Source organism: Salvelinus alpinus, chromosome 4, assembly GCF_045679555.1.
Source record: "Salvelinus alpinus chromosome 4, SLU_Salpinus.1, whole genome shotgun sequence".
Classification (NCBI taxonomy): Eukaryota; Metazoa; Chordata; class Actinopteri; order Salmoniformes; family Salmonidae; genus Salvelinus; species Salvelinus alpinus.
Genome location: NC_092089.1, coordinates 96,494,355 through 96,511,965, shown reverse-complemented (window position 1 = coordinate 96,511,965; position 17,611 = coordinate 96,494,355). Strand labels below are relative to the sequence as shown.

The 17,611-nt window shown below is 46.1% G+C and overlaps 1 protein-coding gene across 11 annotated transcripts in view; it reads right to left on the bottom strand.

Annotated features, from left to right (window-relative positions):
- Positions 1–71: 71 nt before the first annotated feature.
- LOC139574725 (UDP-N-acetylglucosamine--peptide N-acetylglucosaminyltransferase 110 kDa subunit) overlaps positions 72–17,611 on the bottom strand; it is a 32,357-nt gene continuing 14,817 nt past the window's right edge. For 4 of the 11 annotated variants that reach the window (XM_071399559.1, XM_071399560.1, XM_071399564.1 and 1 more), the window contains 15 exons: positions 16,140–16,240; positions 15,836–15,989; positions 15,484–15,585; positions 15,029–15,226; positions 14,292–14,450; positions 13,870–13,959; positions 13,577–13,702; positions 8,939–9,109; positions 6,246–6,362; positions 5,564–5,734; positions 4,607–4,654; positions 3,668–3,820; positions 2,614–2,866; positions 2,234–2,357; positions 72–1,514 (listed from right to left, as the gene is read on the bottom strand). In XM_071399559.1, coding sequence (XP_071255660.1) covers positions 1,334–1,514; positions 2,234–2,357; positions 2,614–2,866; positions 3,668–3,820; positions 4,607–4,654; positions 5,564–5,734; positions 6,246–6,362; positions 8,939–9,109; positions 13,577–13,702; positions 13,870–13,959; positions 14,292–14,450; positions 15,029–15,226; positions 15,484–15,585; positions 15,836–15,989; positions 16,140–16,240 — 2,148 coding nt within the window. In that variant the 3' untranslated portion in view covers positions 72–1,333. The remainder of the gene's footprint in view (positions 1,515–2,233; positions 2,358–2,613; positions 2,867–3,667; positions 3,821–4,606; positions 4,655–5,563; positions 5,735–6,245; positions 6,363–8,938; positions 9,110–13,576; positions 13,703–13,869; positions 13,960–14,291; positions 14,451–15,028; positions 15,227–15,483; positions 15,586–15,835; positions 15,990–16,139; positions 16,241–17,611) is intronic. The other 7 variants (XM_071399561.1, XM_071399562.1, XM_071399567.1 and 4 more) reach the window with 3 other exon arrangements.

Below are 17,611 nucleotides of genomic sequence, written 5' to 3'. Positions count from 1 at the left end.
AGCAATATGGGTGAATGTGCTCCAACACTACCCCGATTAAGGCAGCAAAATGAGCAACACATTCCAAGAGGTTGGCCTTATTTCTTTATTTCAACAGAAATGGAGTCAGAGCCTTGCAGCATACCAGACAGAGCTTCAATAAAACATAGACAAGAGTACAGAACTAAAACTGCTCAGAAAATACTTACCATGGCCATTCCTGGTTTGAGTGATACAAATCAATCATTGCGTGGGGGAGAGGAGCAGCATAACTAAGGGTGAAAGAAATACAGGGCCTTTCCAATGGGGTCGTACTGACAAACTCCTCTCTGTTCAGTTTATCCATACGGTTTGGTCTTAACAAGCGTAGTGCGTGACATCGAACAAGAGGACAAAGCCGTCAAGATTATTTTTTTGTTTTCTTACATTGACACATGACAAAATCCTTAAAAGTTGGCATTTGGTGGTGGGGGAAGGAAGTGGTTATGATCTTTCTCTCTGAAATCTGATAATGAAACTACTCATATGTACTCATATCCTGGCAGAGTTACCAATAGCATAAGATGAGAAAAACCAAGAGCAGCTGCAAACTAAAGACAATGTTTAAGCTGATTCAATGTTTTTAGTTCAAGACGAGTGACTAGATCTTCAGACTGCGGTGCAACACAGTCCCTTCGTACTCTTATTACATGGAGGCTTGGGACTGACTCTCAAACCCCTAACGAGTTCCATATACACACACAGAAGAAGGGAAGTGAAAAAGCCAAGGGGAGTCTCTTCTAGGTGCTGTATGGAGGGAGGGAGGGGTGGAGAGGGGGTGTTCCTCCTCTCGTACCCAGCGTGGATGCTGTGGTTTGGGGGAAGAGTCTCAGGTGAAGGGCAGAGTGGTTCTGGCTCAGTCTGACTCAGGGAAACAGACATGGATGGGATATGATGACGAGGGAGGAGGTGAATGGCAGGGAGGGGGTAGAGGGAGATACACCTGCAGGCTCTACAACAGACAAGAGTCCAAGTCACAGGGGAGGGAAGGGATGAAGGGGGCTAAAGGGGAGCAGATAGGCGCTAGGCTTTGGGCAGGAGGGGCAGAGTGGTGGGTTAGGGGCGAATGGGGGTCAGAGTTCAAGCCAAGATGCTTCTGCTGCTCTGGAGGGACTGGAGTTAAGAGGTCTGGGGGTTCGAGGTCAGGGTGGGGTGACGCGCATCGATCGATGGGACATCTGGTTCGGGTGGTAGCGTCCCATATAGCACCATGTTCCTTTTTGTAGTGCACTACCTTTGTCTCGGGCCTCGGTCATAGGCAGTGTACTATATAGAGAATAGGGTGCCATTTGGGACGCACCCTGGGTCTGGGATTTCAGGCGCTCTCACTGCTCTCGACGGGCTGCAGTTTGACCAGGTGGTCTGGCTTGCCTCCGCTGGCGTGACGCTCCCACATCTGCAGGTAGAGCTTCTCCAGATCCATAGTGTACTGCTTGGTGTTGAACAGAGGGCTGCAGATACGCTGCTTCCACACACGGGACCGGATCATCTTCAGACTGGGGGGAGAACCGGGTCAGTTACAGCAATGGTGAGAAGAGAGGGAGGCAGAACGAGTGTGAGAAGAGAGGGAGGCAGAACGAGTGTGAGAAGAGAGGGAGGCAGAACGAGTGTGAGAAGAGAGGGAGGCAGAACGAGTGTGAGAAGAGAGGGAGGCAGAACGAGTGTGAGAAGAGAGGGAGGCAGAACGAGTGTGAGAAGAGAGGGAGGCAGAACGAGTGTGAGAAGAGAGGGAGGCAGAACGAGTGTGAGAAGAGAGGGAGGCAGAACGAGTGTGAGAAGAGAGGGAGGCAGAACGAGTGTGAGAAGAGAGGGAGGCAGAACGAGTGTGAGAAGAGAGGGAGGCAGAACGAGTGTGAGAAGAGAGGGAGGCAGAACGAGTGTGAGAAGAGAGGGAGGCAGAACGAGTGTGAGAAGAGAGGGAGGCAGAACGAGTGTGAGAAGAGAGGGAGGCAGAACGAGTGTGAGAAGAGAGGGAGGCAGAACGAGTGTGAGAAGAGAGGGAGGCAGAACGAGTGTGAGAAGAGAGGGAGGCAGAACGAGTGTGAGAAGAGAGGGAGGCAGAACGAGTGTGAGAAGAGAGGGAGGCAGAACGAGTGTGAGAAGAGAGGGAGGCAGAACGAGTGTGAGAAGAGGGGGAGGCAGAACGAGTGTGAAGAGAGGGAGGGAGATTGAGACAGAGCTATCTGGAGTGTGTGTGTTAGTCAGAGGTTCTTACTATTCCATGTCACAGCCTAGTTTGACAGCCACGTCCTCATATTCCTGTCTGGTGTGGGCGATGAGCTCAGGACAGCCCAGACACTGTAGCTGAGAGGCTGCCACGCGTGAGGCCAGGGTTTCACCTTTAAGGACACACGTGACATTGAAAGACCGACCTGTCGTTCACCCTCCACCGTTACTACAGCACACAGAACCGTTCATCCCAATTATCTCTCCTTTCTCTGTAGTGTGCATTTGTTCCCATCACAGATTAGAAAGGAAATGACTGGGACATAGAAACTCCCTCCAGCCCATGTCAACACCAACCCAACTCTTTGATTTGTGGAGACTAGTGAACGAGTGCAAACATCTGTCCTGCGATCATTCGCTCTGTCTCACCTGGCATGGTAACCATAGGTGTCCCGGCCCAGAGGACGTCCATGCCGGTGGTGTGTCCGTTACAGAGTGGCGTGTCCAGACACACGTCAGCTAGCTGGCCCCGTCTCACGTGCTCCTCCTTGGGCGCCACGGGAGAGAAAATGATGCGGGAGCCGGGCAGGCCGAAGTTCTGGGCGTACTGCTGGATGTTGGGCTCGCCCACCGCAGGGAAACGCAGCAACCACAGAACACTGTTGGGAACACGCTTCAGGATCTACAGGAGAGATGGGCAGTAATAGTTGCTGTGTGTCTGAAATGGCACTACTGTTGACCAGAGTCCATATTCCCTATATAGTGTACTACTGTTGACCAGAGTCCATATTCCCTATATAGTGTACTACTGTTGACCAGAGTCCATACTGCCTATATAGTGTACTACTGTTGACCAGAGTACATATTCCCTATATAGTGTACTACTGTTGACCAGAGTCCATATCCTGTCTGAAATGGCACTACTGTTGACCAGAGTCCATATTCCCTATATAGTGTACTACTGTTGACCAGAGTCCATACTGCCTATATAGTGTACTACTGTTGACCAGAGTCCATATCCCCTATATAGTGTACTACTGTTGACCAGGGACCCTATATAGTGTACTACTGTTGACCAGAGTCCATACTCCCTATATAGTGTACTACTGTTGACCAGAGTCCATATATAGTGTACTACTGTTGACCAGAGTCCATATTCCCTATATAGTGTACTACTGTTGACCAGAGTCCATATCCCCTATATAGTGTACTACTGTTGACCAGAGTCCATATATAGTGTACTACTGTTGACCAGAGTCCATATTCCCTATATAGTGTACTACTGTTGACCAGAGTCCATATTCCCTATATAGTGTACTACTGTTGACCAGAGCATAGGGTCTAGTCAAAGCTAACACACTATCACATAGGGACTAAGATGTCATTTCACCCTGAGAGTCAGGGAAAAGAGGAATCCCTGAAGAAACATGAAGACCTCAGACAACAGGATGATTTGAACAGTGTTTTCTAGCTTGGTGCTTACATTGGCCCACATCTGCAAGGTGGGAGGGTCGATCTTGTAGAGCTGGTTGAAGTTGCAGTAGACGATGGAGTCTTCAGGCAGGCCGTACTGGGAGCGGGTTGTCACCACGATGGTACGAGGCACCTCTTCTCCTGTAGCCGCCTTGTTGTTGATCTGATATGGAGGGCAAGGCAGTGGTTACGACGGAGATATTTATGACCAGAGAGAAAGGAGGCGGGGGGGGGGCAGAGAGAGGAAGAGGGGGTCAGAGGAGAGGAAGAGGGGGTCAGAGGCGAGGAAGAGGGGGTCAGAGGAGAGGAAGAGGGGGTCAGAGGCGAGGAAGAGGGGGTCAGAGGCGAGGAAGAGGGGGTCAGAGGCGAGGAAGAGGGGGTCAGAGGCGAGGAAGAGGGGGTCAGAGGCGAGGAAGAGGGGGTCAGAGGCGAGGAAGAGGGGGTCAGAGGAGAGGAAGAGGGGGTCAGAGGAGAGGAAGAGGGGGTCAGAGAGAGGAAGAGGGGGTCAGAGGAGAGGAAGAGGGGGTCAGAGGAGAGGAAGAGGGGGTCAGAGGAGAGGAAGAGGGGGTCAGAGGCGAGGAAGAGGGGGTCAGAGGCGAGGAAGAGGGGGTCAGAGGCGAGGAAGAGGGGGTCAGAGGAGAGGAAGAGGAGGTCAGAGGAGAGGAAGAGGGGGTCAGAGAGAGGAAGAGGGGGTCAGAGGAGAGGAAGAGGGGGTCAGAGGAGAGGAAGAGGGGGTCAGAGGCGAGGAAGAGGGGGTCAGAGGCGAGGAAGAGGGGGTCAGAGGAGAGGCCAGTGCATAGTGACAGTGTTTCCCTTACACCCCTGTTCGGTCTCAGAGCTGAGAAAACAGACTACAGTACTGGAACCATTTCCCCAGGTGTCAAATCCCAAAAGTAGACATGCAAGTGACCCGATGTCTTTCTCCAGTACTAGCCTGTCTGTGTCATACCTGGAGCACTACAGACCCTGACACTACAACCATCTCCCCTTGAAGTATCTGAAAACACACAGTTTACAGGAGATGTAACACTACAGACCCTAGTCATGTCACATGGCTGGGATCAAAAGGTCAACCATACAGGTGCTTTATTCAACCAGCAAAATAACTTGCTATTCATTCTTATCCACTTCCTGTGTGTAGTGGTATCAGTGTGTGTGTCCCCCCTCCAGTGTAGTGGTATCAGTGCATCTCCCCCCCCCCCCTCCAGTGTAGTGGTATCAGTGCATCTCCCCCCCCCTCCAGTGTAGTGGTATCAGTGTGTGTGTGTCCCCCCTCCAGTGTAGTGGTATCAGTGCATCTCCCCCCCCCCTCCAGTGTAGTGGTATCAGTGCCCCCCCCCCAGTGTAGTGGTATCAGTGCATCTCCCCCCCCCCCCTCCAGTGTAGTGGTATCAGTCCCCCCCCCCCCCAGTGTAGTGGTATCAGTGCATCTCCCCCCCCCCCCCCAGTGTAGTGGTATCAGTGCATCTCCCCCCCCCCCCTCCAGTGTAGTGGTATCAGTGCCCCCCCCCCCCCCCCCCCAGTGTAGTGGTATCAGTGCACCCCCCCCCCCCACCCCCCCCAGTGTAGTGGTATCAGTGCCCCCCCCCCCCTCCAGTGTAGTGGTATCAGTGCCCCCCCCCCCCCCCAGTGTAGTGGTATCAGTGCATCCCCCCCCCCCCCAGTGTAGTGGTATCAGTGCATCTCCCCCCCCCCCCCCCAGTGTAGTGGTATCAGTGCATCCCCCCCCAGTGTAGTGGTTTCAGTGCATCTCCCCCCCCCCCCCCCCAGTGTAGTGGTATCAGTGCATCCCCCCCCAGTGTAGTGGTATCAGTGCATCTCCCCCCCCCCCGCCAGTGTAGTGGTATCAGTGCATATCCCCCCCCCCCCCAAGTGTAGTGGTATCAGTGCACACCCCCCCCAGTACCTGTGTAGTGGCCAGTCCGTTGCTGACGGTGAATCCGTTGATGGTGACCTGTATCTGTCCCTGGTTGATCATGTTGATGATGGCCTCAGCTGCTGTGTTCATGGGGATGACAGGCATGGACAAAGCCCCGTTGGTTTCTGCTACTCCACTGTCCCCACTGGCACACCTCATCTGGAGAGGAGGAGACAAAAAGGAAGGAAGGAAGGAGTGATTTACAAAGCATTTTCCTCTTATTTTCAGGAGGATAAAAGGGGGCAAAAAAATAACATTTTTTAAACTCTTCACAGTTCAAATTGAAGAACAGGAACAGACAATGGGGGTAGCTCTCGTTGATGGGTCCTAGTCAAATGGAAATATGGTCACAGAATATTCCCACAGTCCCACCTTAGGGCTATTCACCATGTCCCTGTCTCACCTTGACGTCAGGCAGGCTGTCCAGGAAGGGTTAAGGCTATTCACCATGTCACTGTCTCACCTTGATCACCTTAACGTCAGGCAGGCTGTCAAGGAAGGGTTAGGGCTATTCACCATGTCCCTGTCTCACCTTGACCACCTTAACGTCAGGCAGGCTGTCCAGGAAGGGTTAGGGCTATTCACCATGTCCCTGTCTCACCTTGACCACCTTAACGTCAGGCAGGCTGTCCAGGAAGGGTTAGGGCTATTCACCATGTCCCTGTCTCACCTTGACCACCTTAACGTCAGGCAGGCTGTCCAGGAAGGCCTTGAGGTCGATGCCATTCAGAACGATGCGGTTGTCAAAGATGTGGCCGTTTGACTTGAAGTCAATCACCGCCTTTTTCTGTTGAAGAAAACATCACAAGAACACTGGAGGTGATCTGCATGTCAAGTGTCGTTCTAAGAAACCAAGTCAGGGTCGTAGATCTAAAAAGCAGACATTTTCATTCATCAAAGCTTGCCTTTTTTCTTTCAGATCAAGGCAATTTTAAAAATATATATTTTTCTCTCTCCAGGGTCTCATTTTCAAGAGTCCCCTGGGAACAATTAATCAACAGGATCAGTCTCAAAACACTTAATTTACTCTTTCACATTTCAACAAATCTAATTCAAAAGAGGCGTAACGTTTCACATCAATCAAAACAAGTGCAGTTCTCCACCACATTCCTCATAAAAGTCCCGAACTGACTCTTCAAGACCAGACAGTGAAGACTCAGTGGCCTGCAGGTCATTCCATGCACTAGGGTCACAATAACAAAACAATCTTCCCAGACTCTGAGACCAGAGGAACCTCTAGAACCAGAAAGTCTTGAGAGTAAGAATATTTTAAGATAATACACAATGCAGAGGACTAGAGGTTAATAGGGAATTAACAGTCAATGGAAATAGTTGTTTTTCAGTTCAACATCTAGTTAGAATCTGTGTAAGGGTTTCAGTCCTGGACTCATCGCTACATGTGGAAAGTTTTCATTGGTTCGAATGTTCTATACATTGAGCCTGAAACAGGATACTTGTTATTTGGTCATTGGCCCAATTTTACTGCAAGGAATTCTAAATTGGTCAACCACAGGCTAGGGGTTATGAATTACATCCTGTCACTTTGTTCTGTGGAGAATCATTGAGGACAGGGAAGAATGAACATCGACCATCTACTTCCCAGCATAACTACTAAGTTATATTCAAAGAGAACAAATCAATCTCTCTCTCCCTGATTTGCTTTGGGGTCTGTTTTAGTGAAGAATAACATCAACTGCTAACAAGAGCGAGTCTGATGGTGTCTGGGTTTCCAATAAAGAAGTGAGGTAGTATGGGAGTTTCTAGAGAACTGCTTTCTATAAACAAATAGCAGCTAGGATGGGCAGTATCTAGATGTTTACATCTTCATACCGTCCTTCTCTCATCCCGCGAATTACGGTATTACCGGCATAGCACACCAGGGTGAGCTAAAAAAGGCAAGAATAGCCCATTTTGCAAACATTACCACAAACTAATAGCGACATCACATAGCCAGTTAGCTAAATGCTAACAAAAAATTTGCCCATACAAACGCATTGAATAACAGATTCACTACATAGGACGATGGACAAACAAAATCAAAACGAAGTTTGTTCTGAGATATACAGGACAGACAAATAACCCCTTATTTTCGTCACTAAACAGTCTAAGCCAGGGGAGGGGGTTCTACTAAGCTCTATGGAATTGTTTAAAGAAGGTCATAGGATCGACTCACTATGTGATTTGAAATTTTAAAAGACCCTGTGAAGTACCAAAAAATATTTATAATCTTTTATTAATTTGGCCTTAATTTAGCCCATACAAACACATTTAATAGCAGATTCCGTACATGGAGCTTAGTTTCAGTTTTATACATGTATTTAACCCCTTATTTTTTGTCACTAAACAGTCTCCATATATACTTAATATATATATAATAATAATAATAATAATATTATTATAATATATTATACTTCCATTTATTTTTTCAACTGGTACCGGGTGTTGGAGTCGGGGTAAACTTTGAACATTGATATACCAGAGACACGATAGATCAGAAGCATAGTATATAAAGGAGTGGAAGAGACTGGTTTTTACATCAGACGTTAATGGTTCTCTGTAGAAAGACAGATGGCTTTGGAATGTGTTGGATGGACGGGAGGTGGTCCCAGGATTGCTATAAGGGAAGCGGATGGACATCTGTGGATTAGTTCAAGGAGGGGTTGAGGTCAGATCATTACCCAATTACCCTCTTCCCGTGGAACCATAAAATGTAAGGTTTGGAGAGAAAGAGGAGTGTCTAAATTGACGTTTATATACTTGTAGTGGTGGAAACATGTCTTTGTCTGAATTACAGCTTTGTCGACCCTTTGGGAATAATTCAACTTGGTTAAGCTTCTCTAGTGTCCTTGAGTTATTAACTCTGAAAAATTCGAACCTAACACGGGGGGGGGCCCCCATCAGACGAGTTTTGTGAGGCCTGTGAGCATCCTAGAGCAAAACAACCAACATGTATGTGTTAATGAGTGTCACCACAGAGGGGTCATATTAGTGTGTAGCCCAAACTATTCGGACGCTAGACGATTTTGTGATAAGACCGATTTTTTGGGACGTCTCATGGTCTGACAAACACCGCTCTAGCTCGGTCGCCTTCCATCACCGATACGGAAGTGCGAAACAGGCGGTTGCGGTGGATTGAGACGCATCCAATGCAAAAAGCAAAACATCTCTACCTTAAAAATATTATGCAAATAAGATTTCCACACAAAACATTAAAAACGCAAAATTAACGCAGAAAACTGATCCATTACAGCAGAACAAGAGGGCTTGCAATTTCCACCAATCATTGTACATTAGCTGCATAATATGGTTCAATCAAGCCACACGTCAACAAACCTTTGTTTACTGGATAAACGGGAATCTCACCTTGAGGTGGGGGAACATGTTAGCGTGGTCTCCAATGAAGAAGGTGTGTGGCATGTAGGCTAGTTTCTCAGAGTACTGCTCTGCCACCTCGAAGGGGGACGTCTCCTTGTCTGACACAATGTAGTCCATGAAGGGAGCTCCGCTGGTCCCCGGGTAGCCCAGCCACATACACTGTGAAGGGGAGAGAGAACAGTTGGCAGTGTGAACTTTATTTGGACATTAATTATACCCCGGGAACTGGTGTAGTGCACATTTTTTTTGTGGGGTGAGGAGCGTACACCATTTATGACGTCATAATTTCTCAATCAAAGTTTGTACCGACAGATGTAGCCTATTGAATATCACTGTAGAATAGACATATGACAAAACATTCACATCACTGACGATCTGAAATGGTCCACCCAGACAGACAGTGTGTTGAAGGCACAACAGCACCTCAGGAGGCTGAAGAAATTTGACTTGGTCCCTAAGACTCTCACAAACTTTCAGATGCACAATTGAGAGCATCCTGTCGGACTGTATCCCCGCCCGGTACGGCAACTGCACCGTCCGCAACCGCAGGGCTCTCCAGAGGGTGGTGCGATCTGCCCAACGCATCACTGGGGGCAAACTACCTGCCCTCCAGGACACCTACACCACCCAATGCTACAGGAAGGCCAAAGATATCATAAAGACCATCAACCACCCGAGCCACAGCCTGTTCACCCCGCTACCATCCAGAAGGCGAGGTCAGTATAGGTGCATCACAGCTGGGACCGAGAGACTAAAAAACAGCTTCTATCTCAAGGCCATCAGACTGTTTAAATAGCCATTACTATACTAGCCGGTTACTCAACCCTGTACCTTAGAGGCTGCTGCCCTATAGATATGGAACCACTGACCACTTTAATGTAACACTAGTCACTTTAATCATGTTTACATACTGCTTTACTCATCTCATTTATACTGTATTATATTCTACTGAGGTCAATGCCAATCCGAAATTGCTCAATCTAATATTTATATATTTCTTAATTCCATTCTTTTAGATGTGTGTTTTGTTGTGACTTGTTAACTTACTGCACTGTTGGAGCTAGGAACACAAACACTTCTCTACACCCGCAATACCATCTGCTAAATATGCGTATGTGACCAATACCATCTGCTAAATATGTGTATGTGACTAATACCATCTGCTAAATATGCGTGTGACCAATACCATCTGCTAAATATGCGTATGTGACCAATACCATCTGCTAAATATGTGACCAATACCATCTGCTAAATATGCGTGTGTGACCAATACCATCTGCTAAATATGCGTGTGTGACCAATACCATCTGCTAAATATGCGTGTGTGACCAATACCATCTGCTAAATATGCGTATGTGACCAATACCATCTGCTAAATATGCGTGTGTGACCAATACCATCTGCTAAATATGTGTGTGTGACCAATACCATCTGCTAAATATGTGTGTGTGACCAATACCATCTGCTAAATATGTGTGTGTGACCAATACCATCTGCTAAATATGTGTGTGTGACCAATACCATCTGCTAATTATGTGTGTGACCAATACCATCTGCTAATTATGTGTGTGACCAATACCATCTGCTAATTATGTGTATGTGACCAATACCATCTGCTAAATATGTGTATGTGACCAATACAATTTGATAGGATTTTTTTTGTATAAGGAACATTTCATTTTTTTATTTTTTATTAAATACCCTCAAAACACCAAATTAGGCATACCTATTTTCCAAATAGGCCATCACTGTCAATCAGGAATGATCCTTCATCACATTCTTACTGCATATCTGCCAATCATTTGATCTCAATCACTTTCATGGGGATATGCAGTTAGATCTTGTTGAATTACTGTTTCATGAGCAAATTAAAGCAGATGGTGTTAACTACTACACTTACTTATAGGCCTATTTTGTTTCAAAGCATACAGTGTACAAAACATTACGAACACCTCCATGACAGACCGACCAGGTGAAAGCTATGATTCCTTAATGATGTCCCTTGTTAAATCCACTTCGGTGTAGATTAAGGCAGGGAAGGAGACAGGTTAAAGAAGGATTTTTAAGCCTTGAGATAATGGAGACCTTGATTGTGTGTGTGCCATTCAGAGGGTAAATGGGCAAGACAAAATATTTAAATTGCTTTGAATGTGGTATGGTAGTAGGTGCCAGGCGTACCGGTTTGTGTCAAGAACTGCAACGCTGCTGGGTTTTTCCACACTCAACAGTTTCCTGTGTGTATCAAGAATGGTCCAACCCCCAAAGGACATCCAGCCAACTTGACACAACTGTGGGAAGCATTGGAGTCAACATGGACCAGCATACCTGTGGATGCTTGACACCTTGTAGAGTCCATGCCCCGACAAATTGAGGCAGTTATGAGTGCAAAAGGGGGTGTAACTCAATATTAAGGCGTTCTTAATGTTTTGTACACTCAGTATATCCTGCCTACTGGAACATGACAAAGATTTTTATAACTAACCCAAGAGAGGTTGTGGTCTGACATTTCCAACAGGAGCAAATTAATCAGTGGGCAGAACAAGCAATGAGGTGGGCAGAATCAAGCACGCGTTAGCAAGATCCTATTGGCGCGTTGCAGCATATTGCTGTTAGGGAACACCTAATCTGTGAAGTGTGCATGTGCAATAACTCAATTCGCCCTGATGCTCCTAAAACAGAATTTTTGGAAACTTTGGCAGTCTACAAAACTTACTCCACTCAAAGATTCTAGATTTGGAAACAGAAAACCATATTGAGAAAAACAATTTAATTTTAAAAAATGGGACATTTGCAGAATGTTGGGCCAAAAATCCATCTCACTCCATCTTCTCCCACTGCCGGCCACTGGGCTTCGTCATTACCGTGTTTGGTGGGGAGCGGAAATGCCAACCGGATGCTTCAGATGTAAACATCTAGCTCACTGTTCTGTGGTGCACACTGTTGAGATTTGGTTGCATGAGGATTGTTTTTTGCCTATTCAGCTTCGGATAAGAAATGACTGAGGTGTTTATGGCTTAACAGCGTATGCCATTATATTCTGTTCTGTTAGGCTATGTAACACACAAATGAATCATTCTGTGATCTTTGCGAGACATCGATTCAGCCCTTGATCTAACTTTAGGCCTACTAAACGAGCACCATCGTGAGAAGTAATAATATTCTATTTGTAATAATCCTAAAAGCAGAGCCTGACTGATATAGAGTTTCACCGATATTGTCGGTGGAAGACATTGGCCTTTTACCGATATCGGCTGATAATTCCACAGATAACATATGAAATAAATTGTCACATTGTAAAAATTCACTATTTGAAGCGTGTTTTTGACAATTGGGCATTTGGATGGTAATTTATGAGAACGAGGCGGAAAAATATCACTTTTTTATTTCCGCGCTGTAAAGTGCCTCCAAAATATTCAGACTACTTGACCTTTTCCACATTTGGTTACAGTAACCTTATTCTAAAATGTATTAAATAATTTATCCTCCCTCAATCTACACACAATACCCCATAATGGACAAAGCAAAAACAGGGTGAGATTTTTTTGCAAATGAAAAAAAATAAAAATGATTATTCAGACCCTAGTACTTTGTTGAAGCACCTTTGGCAGCGATTACAGACTTGAGTCTTCTTGGGTATGACGCTACAAGGTTGTCACACCTGTATTTGGGGAGTTTCTTACATTCCTCTCTGCAGATCCTCTCAAGCTGTCAGGTTGGATGGGGAGCGTCGCTGCACAGCTATTTTCAGGTCTCTCCAGAGATGTTTGATCGGGTTCAAGTCTGGGCTCTGGCTGGACCACTCAAGGACATTCAGAGATTTGTCCCGGAGCCACTCCTGCGTTGTCTTGGGTGTGTGCTTAGGGGCGTGTTCTAGAGGTCGACCGATTAATCGGAATGGCAGATTAATTAGGGCCGATTTCAGGTTCAGATTCATGCAGTGGATCAGTTTGCCTGCATACGCAATAGAAGTCGTGGGTTTTTTGTAAGCTAAGGACTCGGACAGTATGGCGAGTTAAAGTGCGTTGTACATGAGCCCCAAGTCCATGACACTGAGGACAGACGTTTTAGCAACCCCTGGTAGAGTTCTGTCTGTGGCTGGTCATGTCAGATTTGGCCCACTCAAAGTGGTCAAGCCTCTGACCGACGTGCCTCTGCACACACACAGTTAAACACTCGCACCACCGCCAGACAGAAGAAACCATCATTTTCCTACCTATAGGCCCTTGTAGCCTACATATCTATTGCAATGGTCATTTTATAAATTTTCCTGAAATTTCGCTGGTAATTAAAGATCATTTTCCTGAAATAGTTTAACAGCGCCATGCATTCTCAAATTTAAAATAAATAAAGGTGAGGGAGCGGCACTTCCCCACTCCACAGCAGCACTACATCCCTGTACCTCTGGTAGCCCAGCCACTAAACAGGGGACACAGAAGTATCACTTAGCACTGACTTTATGACAAACCAGGTATTCTTGCCAAACCAGTGGCCAGTCACTATCAGTCCTGTGCCTCTGGATACAAACCTTCGGATGCCTACGTCAATTTTCTAGTGGGGTAAAATGTATAACTAACTAAAATTTATAAGAAACTAACATGGCCAAATAAAGCCTGGTTATCATCTCACCTGGATGGGAGCGGGGCGCAGGGCAAACAGCTCGTTGCGGGCTCCTTTGGTATAGCCGTTCATATTGACCAGGATGTGGAGTCCATCCTGATGGATCCTGTCTGCTGCCTTACCGTTACACGGGAGCTGACAGAGGACAGACAGGAGTGGAGAGGATTTAAAAATCTGTACTCTCAAGTGTTGAATGTGGCTTCAGAGTGGCTCTATGTTCTACAGTATAGAGGAAAGGGCGAAGAGAAAATTAAGCTGCTTCTAAAGTACTTAGATTCAGTTCTCCATCTGCGTTAACTTACCTGGGACAGATCAGTGAAGTGATTGGCCTCGGCTACCACTTTAACCCTAAAGTTGGTGTTGTCATCTGGGCTCAGTGCATAGCAGAACACCTGGGGAGGGAAACAACCAGACATGTTATAACCATGTTACAACCAACTGTTAGAACAGATGCACGGCCAGTATAGTATGGCTGTTATATCTCAATTTAAGATTTTTTTTTGTTATTTTTTTGTTTTTGTTGAATGTACCGTTTGGCCACTAAAATTAATTTGCTAATCCATTATTTATTCAGTTAAGTTTCATTGAGAATGAAACATTTGTTGAAATGACAATAAAATCCGGGTATGCAAACACATCAGTTAATGTGAAATCACTGGTCGTTGCCAATCTGCCTGACAACATCTCTAGTGGTAATGAGACACAACAGTAAGAAACCCCTCACCTCAAACTTCTCAGAGCTGTGCATGCCGGGGATGGACTGCATGAGGTGGGAGGTGGGGTGGTTCCCGAAGTCAGAGCTGACATATCCCACCCTCAGCCGACCCGCGCTGGCCTTCAGGTCCTTGGGGTATTCAAAGGCCGGCTTGTGGAGCGCATTGATCTGTGGTGGTACGGGGGGGGGGGGTGCCGTTAGACCATACCACAGCTGATCAACTATGTGTCCCAAATTGCACCCTATTCCCTATATAGTGCACTACTTTTAACCAAATGTAGTGCACTATATAATGGTAAGGGTGCCATCTGAGACATAACCCAAGGCTCTCTTCCAAACAAATCTACACTAGCATCCTACTTTGAATGATTGCTAGTATGGACATTGGAACATCACAGCCTGTCAGATAATGACCTTAAACCTAGCTACTTTCAGGTGGTCCAACTAGATAAGACAGATTAAAACCAGATCACTCGTCCATAACACAGTTACAACTGGACCTGAACCTGTCCTAACTAACCACACAAACCAAACTCATCTTAACCCATCTATGACTGAACCCAACAACCTTCTGCCACCCAAGGCTGCTTTTTACGGTTTATTTCTAACTAAATAAGACTACGGGCCTAATAAGTTTCCTTAAAATGTACCAGACGAGTAACTTCCAAGCCACCCCGCCTTACCGTTTACCATGCAAGCACCCCAGCCCAACTTTCACCTGAATAAAAGGTCAATACTGTACTTGCTTTGATGAGGGCCTGTACCTTGTCCAGACAGAGGTTTCCGTGCCTCTCAGCGATGGCCTTGCGGAAGCCGTGAGAAAGGGGGTACAGCATGCTGTGGTGGGGGTGCACCGAGGGCAGCCGGTTCTTATCCAACTGGTCAGCCACGATGCTCACCAGCTTCTTCATACGCTCATCATAGTCTGTCCAGTCACACACAATCTAGTGAGAGAGGAGACAGTTGTGTGAGTGTTGAGTGTGTTTGTGAGAGAGATGTTTGTGAGGCAGTCTGAAATGTAAAATCAGAGAAACGTAATACAGGAGCAGTAACTCTTGGGCCTTACTTGGCTTCTCTCTGGTAATGTCTCACATCAGTACATGATTTATACTCAAGTTACAGTTGAGTCTCAAATCAGGATTTGGCTTCAAGTGTATCTGCAGTAACTTGGCACAGGAGACGTGTGTGTGTGTGTGTGTACCTGCAGGCAGTGTGCCAGGTTGCAGTAGGCATCAGGGAAGTCAGGCTTCAGTTTCAGGGCAGTACGGTAGGACGCAATGGCTTCTGGGATGTTACCAGAGTCCTGGGGGTAGGGAGATTAACATATTATAATAATGGAATCATAAAGACAACTTCCTTTATAAAATACATGCATTTTAATATTTTCATGAATTAAATAACTAATTGCAGAGCATAGGTGAATTTGTCCCTGCGGAATATTAGTGACAGAAAGAGTAATACCAATCCCAAATTAACTTCACTGCACTTCTGTAGGTCTGATAGGAGTTGATTTAGGATTGTGGGTTATAACAGACATGACAGATGAAAGTCACCTTGTGTATGGAGGCCAGGTTAGAGTGAGCGTCAGCGAAGGCAGGGTTGATCTGGATGGCTCTGGTGTAACACTGTAGAGCTCCCTGGACATCCTGCATCTCCTTCAGAGTGTTGCCCATGTTGGAGTAGGCATCAGCAAACGTAGGGCTGATTCTACAGCGAGACAGAAACAATTCAGTAGGACGCCAATCTATCAACTAGATTTAGTACCTTGAAACACCGTCCCTAAAAGTGTATCTATGGATTGTCAAACCACGAGATGAAAGAGAGAGCGCGACAGAGAGAGGGTGTGTGTCTGCTGACCTGATGGCCTCTTTGTAGTGCATGAGGGCCTCCTGGAGTTTCCCCTGCTGCTGCAGAACGCTGGCCAGGTTAGAGTGGGCCGCTGCAAACTCTGGAAACACCTGAAGACACCAACCACACACACACACACACAGGTTATAGGGTGCCCAATCTAATACACAATTTGACCAATATGTTAATTGTGTAGATGTTTCTCTATGAAAGCTTATGGTCGAAACGTCATGTCTCTATCATAATCCGTTCAAAAGTAATTGGAGTTTTCACCATTGTAGGATGGCCAGACAGGGTGACTAAACCAAAGCCAGAGGAAAAAGTAGTTTTAAATGTTTATTTATTTTTTTATCTGGGAAACGGCATCAGCTAGTCTGGATTCTGTCCAGAATAAAGGCTACCTGCCAGCTCACTGTTGAACTGGTCATCCTTTTTAATAAAATCTGCAGGACATAAAATGAGGCACGATAATGTCAATTTTGAGACGTGTATTTCCATATTTTAGTATAGGTTTTCAAATTAATGCGAAATTCCTGTTATTTTCAGTAGATTTCTCACAGAAACAAGCATCTGATGATGTGAGATGTCAATGGAGCACTGAGCATATACCAATATTCTGATTTACGAAAGGCTTTCAAATTCAACTCGGCCCGTGTCACAAATTTAGCTTTTTGTGACCTGCGGGAAACTACAGACGACCACAAAATGTAAAATTCTCAAAAGTTGCGGTGAGAACCCTGCACTGCTCTGTCAGAGCTAAGTGCTTATTATCAGATGTATTACGTTACAAAATCCAACTTCTTGGATATGATGTTAATTACACAGTGCATTTGGAAAGTATTCAGACCCCTCATTTTGTTACATTACAGCCTTATTCTAAAATAGATTAAATGGTTTTGCCCCCCTTCATAAATCTACACCCCATAATGACAAAGCAAAAACTTATTTTATCAAATTCATTAAAAATAAAAAACTGAAATATTACATTAACATAAGTATTCAGACCCTTTACTCAATACTTTGTTGAAGCACCTTTGGCAGCGATTACAGCCTTGAGTCTCCAAGTCCGGGCTCTGGCTGGGCCAATTAAGGACATTGAGACTTGTCCCGAAGCCACGCCTGTGTTGTCTTAGCTGTGTGCTTAGTGTCTTTGTCCTGTTGGAAGGTGAACCTTCACCCCAGTCTGAGGTCCTGAGCGGTCTGGAGCAGGTTTTCATCAAGGAACTCTCTGTACTTCGCTCCGCTCATCTTTGCCTCGATCCTGACTTGTGTCCCAGTCCCTGCCGCTGGAAAACATCCCCACAGCATGATGCTGCCACCACCATGCTTCACCATAGGGATGGTGCCAGGTTCCCTCCAGACGTGACGCTTGACATTCAGGCCAAAGAGTTCAATCTTGGTTTCATCAGACCAGAGAACCTTGTTTCTCATGGTCTGAGTCTTTAGGTGCCTTTTGGCAAACTCCAAGTGGGCTGTCATGT